General features: G+C 28.8%; 1 protein-coding gene across 1 annotated transcript; it reads left to right on the top strand.

The window, feature by feature from the left end:
* Positions 1-4,245: 4,245 nt before the first annotated feature.
* LOC105111780 (uncharacterized) lies at positions 4,246-5,701 on the top strand. The gene is made up of 3 exons (XM_011007230.1): positions 4,246-4,602; positions 5,100-5,351; positions 5,537-5,701. Exons 1-3 carry the CDS (start codon positions 4,246-4,248, stop codon positions 5,699-5,701), a joined length of 774 nt encoding a protein of 257 aa, XP_011005532.1.
* The last annotated feature ends 1,300 nt before the right edge of the window (positions 5,702-7,001 follow it).

A 7,001-nucleotide genomic window follows, 5' to 3' on the forward strand; every position in this document is an offset into this window, starting at 1 on the left:
ATAAATAAAATAAAAACAAAAATTTACAATTATATCACCCCTACCATAACACTATATTAACACCACTTACTATAATATCTAAAAAAATCAAAATCCCTAACATAATTACAGAATCATCATCTTTTTTGTGAAATGGTGTTTTCTTTTAGTTTATTACTAGATGATTAACGTGTGTTATACTACGAGTCAAGTTAATTTTTTCTAGAATGTAAAAAAAATATTCAAATATTCCTAATAAATTTTTCCTAGTAGAAAAAAACTAAATCATGTGAGGGTTTACCCGATACAACCTGGTTGACTTACTAGTCTTAAAACAACTCATACAACCTATGAAAATAAATTTTGACTAAACAAAATTTAAAGATAATATTTTTTTAATATTGAAATAACAATATATCTGATTGACCTTAGACAACTTAGGTTAACGTGTCAAATTTATGATCCAGGTTATGAGATTATGATAACCCCATGAAAAGTAAATCAAAATAAATTATTAAGTCTAATTCTCAATTAATTCAATATTAAAAGATGAAATTAAAAATAACATTGGTTAATATATCAAACTTGCAACCCAGTTCATAAGACTGAGATAATTCCATAAATAGAAAATAACAATAATTAACAAATTTCAATCCTTAACCAGCTCGATATTGATGGATGATGTCATAACCCAATTTTGGGTTATGACCCAAAATTTATTTATTTTTCAAAATAAAAATAAAAAAATAAAATAAAGACTGACAACATAAAGAAAACAAGTTGGAAAATCAAGCTATAATTTTGAAGGAAATTCAAAACCTAATTATACCCGCATTATACCAAAAAATGGAGAAAAACAATGCAAATTCAAGATTAAATTAAAATATTATTAGATGAATTTGCATAAAAATTAAATTCAAAGAAATAAATAAATTTTTAATTGGCCAATTTGATTTAATCATGTGCCAAATTAAATTTTAATTATAGTTAAGAATTAATTTGGGTTCAATTGAAGAATTTAATTAAATGCAAATAGTTAATTATACTTTAAATGGGTCAAATTAATTTTATTAAGGGTGTAATTAGTGAAAAATTAAGTTTGAGCTTAATTAAGAAAATTGAAATTTTAAGAGATCAAATTTAATTTTTACCAAGTTAATTGATTGAAACAAGGGTATAATTGCAAGAAAAGTGAAGTTTTAGGGTCAATTAGATATTAAATTGAAAAGTTTCACAGCCAATGACCAAACAGCAAAGATACCAAACTATAGGAGCTTAATTGATTAAAACCGGGGAATGAAATTGAAGAAATTAAAAGTTTAATGGTCAATTAGGGCAAAATTATATACATCCGAACCTAGGGACTAAATTGAAAATAGCGTGTATATATAAGGCTGATGTTGAAGGTCGTCTCCTTCGCCTTGCTCTTCCCCTCCCACTCCGCGCCTGTAAAATTGGTCGCTAAATGCAGAACTTTATATTCTGCATACAGAAGGCTTACTAATTAACCTGGTTCCTAGGCCAAGCTAGCGAACATACGGGCCTAAGCCGAATCCTTTGTTCGGCCGATATTGACCAAACCTAACTTGGCTCGGCTTAGCCTAGTTGGGCAAGCTTTTCACACATGCACAGATATATATATATATATATATAAAATGTGATTTTTTCACATATTTTTCTACTAATTTTACTTAGGTCATGTTTGTTTTCCGGAAAACAGTTTTTAGGAAACCACTTTCCAAACTTTCCTGTGTTTGTTTGTCATTAAGAAAGTTGGTCAACGGAAAACACTTTCTGGTCAACGAAAATATTTTTTAGTCAAAAAAATTTTTTTGCTTAATTTTCAGAAAGTGTTTTCCTTTTTAGCTGTGTTTGTTTTCTGGAAAGTGGTTTTCGGGAAAACACTTTCCAAACTTTCTTGTGTTTGTTTTGCAGAAAGTGATGATCTTTATTATTTTGATTATTATTTATTTTATTTGAGATAATTTATGATTTTTTTTTTCAATTTCATTATTATTCAACTTTTTAATTTGTAAGATTTATTCCATATTATTTTAATAAACTTGAGAAAAATAAAATATTAATAAATTTTTTCCAGTTCATTTTCCATAACATAACCAAATACTGGAAAGTGTTTTCCAGTTCATTTTCCATAATACTACCAAACATCGAAAAATACTTTACTTTTCAGGAATTCATTTTCCTCGGAATTCACTTTCCCGGAATTCACTTTCCCTGGAATTCACTTTCCAAAAGAAACAACTTTCCTGCAAACAAACGGGGCCTTAATATAAGATACAAATCTGATATTAAAATACTTAGTTTTCTCTAAATTGTTTTTAAATAATTTTTAAAAATCTCTAAAAAATTAAAAAAAACATAAAAAATTAAAATTAATTTCCCCTTTAAAAAATAAAAAATATTTTTTTATTTTTTTGCATATAATCAAATCCTAAAATATTTTTGAAGAATATTTTCATATAAAAAATTACATCTTTTTTATGTTTTCAAAAAAAAAAGATATCATAACTAGTTTATTATCATCCTATGATTTGACTAAAATATAAAAAACTCTTTTCCAATCATTTTTTTTTTGTCTAGATGTAAACTTTAATATCTGTGAGATGTAAAATTATATGATAAAGTACAACCTCAGATATTAAAGATACAAGGTGTAAATAAATGTGATGCTAAAATTTCGACGGTAGAATGGTTAGGTTTTAATCCGATAAGATAGAGACTCTCTCATGAAAAGAGATCTGTCTTTAAGCTTAGAAAAAACCAATGAATAGAAACTTGACTAAAAAAAATTAAATAACAATGTAGCTTAACTTAGGTAGAGTGCACTAAGGGTGATGCGTCTTTTCTTTGCACAATCAGTTTTTTACCGGATTCTCACATACCATATATTTTCAGTGACTATAATACTAGGTGGCGACTCCTGAATATTAATCATAATTTTATGATTAAATTCAAAAATCTTTCATACCCAACACCTCATCAAGAGGCATGATAAAGCTTTGTCATCGCCGATGATATCGCGACACACCCCGCGACAGATGAGATTAAAAAAATAAACCAATTAAAAAAAACATAAAAAACAACTTGAATCGATCCACCAAACTCATAACTTCGGTCATAAGATTAAGATAACTTTATAAAAAAAATAACTTTATTTTACCTAGGTTAACTTGTCAAATCCACAACTTTGGTTTTGAGATTGAGATACTGTAGAGAGAAAGTCATAACAAATTATAAAATTTAATTTTCGATCGTTCTTGTCAGACCTAATGTTGAATGATGAAAATTGTAAAAATCTTAATTGAAAAAATAAGATGAAAAATAAGTCAACTTAACTCGAGTTAACCGTTAAATACTATTATGGAGTTATGAAACCATGATAACCTAATTGAAAACAAATCAAAACAAATTATAAAGTATAATTTTTAATTAAACACAATATTAATTGGAAAAATTAGGGGGAAAGGTCAATTGAAAAAACAAGAGAAAAAATGAGTCAATTATGTTAACTCGCTACCCGGATTATGAGACAAAGACAACTCAATAAAAAACAAGTATAATATTAAAGAACTTATAACTCAGATAATGAGATCAATATATTATCTTAGAAAGAAAAAAATAATCTAATTTAACAGGCTAAAATGCTAAAATTCATGATTTTGATTTTATGACCAGGATCTTCTCATAAAAAGCAAATTAAAATAGATTATGAAATTTAATTTCTGACTGATCCAATATTAAATAATAAAATTAAATTAAATAATTAAATAAAAAAATACAAAAAACAACATGAGTTAACTCACGTTAATCCATTAAATATTATTTTTATATTATAAGATTAAGATAATCTAATAAAACATAAATAAAATAAATTATAAAATTTAATTCTTAATCAAAGGTTGAAATTGAAAGAAAAAAAAAACATATCAAAATTCCAAGTGATCTGTGAGAAGAATTACAATAAAACCCTTCTTTCTTAGTTTATAGCTGATATAGTATTTATATTTCTTCGATGATTTCACATTAACTAAAAGCAGAGGGAAAAAAGAGCTCCACGTTTTGTTTTGCCTAAAGTAATCATTTTTTCTTTAGGCAAGATCGCTACTTGTCACCAACTCAACGTTCAAGAATGAGAAAGTCCATGCAGAAAGACACGTACGCTTCTCTCAACTCCACACAACCTTGAGCAATCTTCTAATGTTTTACTACTCTTGTGTCTTTCTAGCACTACAAATTTTGTTGACAATGGTGAAACTAGCATCAGCAAGAGAGAGTAGAATGTACGGGCCAGGGCTAGCTAGAAATAGAGGAGAATATATGAACGCAGGGCTCTGTGTGTTTGCAGCTATTGTACTTGTTGGTGGGTTTGTGGCTGAATTGTCAAAGGAACCCAAGTCAGGTCTTGTGCTTTTGCTTATAGGTCTCCTACTTATCATGGTGGTTAATCTTCATGATCTTGTTGCACATCTAGCCGGGATTGATTATCGGTTTCCTTTAATGGGGTTTGATACACAGCTTGCACTTGTTGAGTTTGCGGTTCCTGTGGTTCAGGCCTCGGGGGCTTTGCTTTCTTTCTTGGGTATTCTTTTTCTTTTTATTCAGGTACTAAATATTAATTAATTGTTTTTTAGTAGTGTCATAAAAATTGATATTATCTGAGTTCTGGTACAATTTAGTATAGGAATTGTTATATTTATAATTATAAGATGAAAAAAAAGATTAATTTAATGCCAATTGAAGGTGTATGTAGGATCAATCTATGATTTAATTTATCTTATGCGTCTAATCTCGATTAGAAGTCCCATTATATTTCCTCAAAAACCCAATTAAAAAAGGGTTGCACTAGGTTATGTGCATGTCAAAACTTATTCTTTTGGGCCAGACATTAATTACCCAACGTGAAGATGCCTCTTTTCAGTCTCTTTGAATTCATCTTTTCAGAGAGGAGCATTTTGTAACTTCGTTATGAAATTAAGGTCTATATAGTCCACAGCATTCCACTGTCTCCTCTTAAAATCCTGTATTCTTAGGAGCACAGTTATTAAGTTTTAAGTACATATTGCAAATAATTTGCATGTTGAGGCAATCCACAAATGCAGGAATACAAGGGATATGGGCACTTCAAATTGGAAAGGCATGCTCTAAACTTGCTTATTGCTGGACCGGCTTTGTGGGTGCTCGGATCCATACACAACTCATGCCAGATATATGAGAGAGCTGATGGGCATGTACAAATCTTGCAACAGAGCGTCCACATCCCATTTTTAATGGGAAGTTTGCTATTCTTGGTTGGTTCCATTCTCAATATTCATGAGCAAGCAGGACGGGGCTATCATGGACTGAAGCTATTGGTAAGCTGTAAATTTGTTTAGTTATAGTTTAAGCACTTTGCTCGAGTTTTGGAAATAGCAGTAGTCTAATTGGATAGAAAAAAAGATGGTTTAAACATCACAATCTAAATAGAAAATCTTGGAATCTTTGAGTACTTTTGCATGGTAGCTTTTTAACGTACATCAAAGTTTCTTGATTAATGCAGGGCAAGACTTGGGTCTGGACAGGCATCTGTGGAAGTCTAATGATTTTTATAGGGGGATTAGCAAACGCAGTCAAGGTGTTCAAGATGCAGCAAATTGATGGACTACGGTTAGAGAAATTGAGAGGAGGGGCTCAAGAGCGCATTTTGCTTCTGATTTTTTCATAATAATTGTCACACCTGACATCACGGCGATTTTAAAAATTATCTCGGTTGGAAAAAGAACAGATATTTGACATCTTATTCTTTTAAGGAAAAATATATTGTTTAAAGAGTCGTCACCTAGTATTATGGTCACTAAAAATCCTAACTAGTCAACAGAGATTCTATGATTCGGAATTTGTTACGTAAAAGAAAAGATATTATTACTCCTTAAACGTCCTGCCTGAAACAAACTGCATTGCTAGTTTCATCTTAAATTACTAAATGTTTATTAGTTTGCGCTATGATAATTTGCTTATAATATTTCTGATTCTGGTACCAGTGAATATTTAATTATGAATATTTCTAACTTTGACGTTGGTAAATAAAAACATAACTATAAAAATAAAATAAATCTAAATCAATATTTTTTATTATTAATTTGGAAGAAAAGTATGCTGTCATTTCTACATAACAAATTGAATAAAAAATGATTATTATTAGTCCAGTAGTCAAATGCATTGCGTCTGATCCCGCGCGCGCTCTTCAACCTTAACATTGGTTTTAATTTCTTAAATGGCAAATATTTAACTAAAATTTGAAAAATATTTGATGAGAAAACTAATAAATTCAGTCAACATTATTATTAATGGTGGTTTCATTCCTGAACACCGAATCAAGTGGAATTTTTTGCATATTTTTGCGCGTTGCATGTGAGCATCTCTGTTTCTCTCTGGAATCCTACTTTTTATTTATTTACATGTCTCTGCAGATTTGTATCTCTTTTTTTCAGTTTCTATTTAGTGGTTTTTCAATACATTTTTCTAGCTAGAAAATATATAAATCAATACATTTCTATATTTATATATCCAAGAATAACCTTGACTCCTGCTGGCAAGGGACAACAGATGTATTATATATACAGTTGCATTTAATTCTAACACTTTTGTAAAATTTATTGCAATTACTTTCCATCACAACAAATATAAAAATTACATTAATCTAGAGTTATGACTCAACTAGTAAAATTTTAAATTTATGTTTTGCAGATTATTAGTTCAAATTCTATAAATTATAAAGCTACTGGAAATTTTTATAATTGTTAATTTTAATACTTATAAGAATAATCAAAATATACATATGCTAACTTGAATATTTATACTAATCTAAAATAAATGTAAAATAGATTATATAATGTTTTTTTTCTTTGAGAAAATATATATTTCTTCAAAATGAATGAAAACATTCCTCCCCGGTAAAAATACGGTACATCCACGATAAAAAAAACAAAAATTACCATACATTTGCATTCCTTTTTTTCTTTCAA

This window comes from Populus euphratica, unplaced genomic scaffold, assembly GCF_000495115.2.
Source record: "Populus euphratica unplaced genomic scaffold, PopEup_1.0 scaffold475.1, whole genome shotgun sequence".
In the NCBI taxonomy this organism is placed as follows: Eukaryota; Viridiplantae; Streptophyta; class Magnoliopsida; order Malpighiales; family Salicaceae; genus Populus; species Populus euphratica.

What these genes read in the sequence shown, in the direction of transcription:
- LOC105111780 (XM_011007230.1), top strand. Translation starts at nt 4,246, where the DNA reads ATGGTGAAACTAGCATCAGCAAGAGAGAGTAGAATGTACGGGCCAGGG. An exon ending in TTCTTTTTCTTTTTATTCAG is followed by an intron (nt 4,603 to 5,099) that starts GTACTAAATATT and finishes CCACAAATGCAG; the next exon opens with GAATACAAGGGATATGGGCA. An exon ending in ATCATGGACTGAAGCTATTG is followed by an intron (nt 5,352 to 5,536) that starts GTAAGCTGTAAA and finishes TGATTAATGCAG; the next exon opens with GGCAAGACTTGGGTCTGGAC.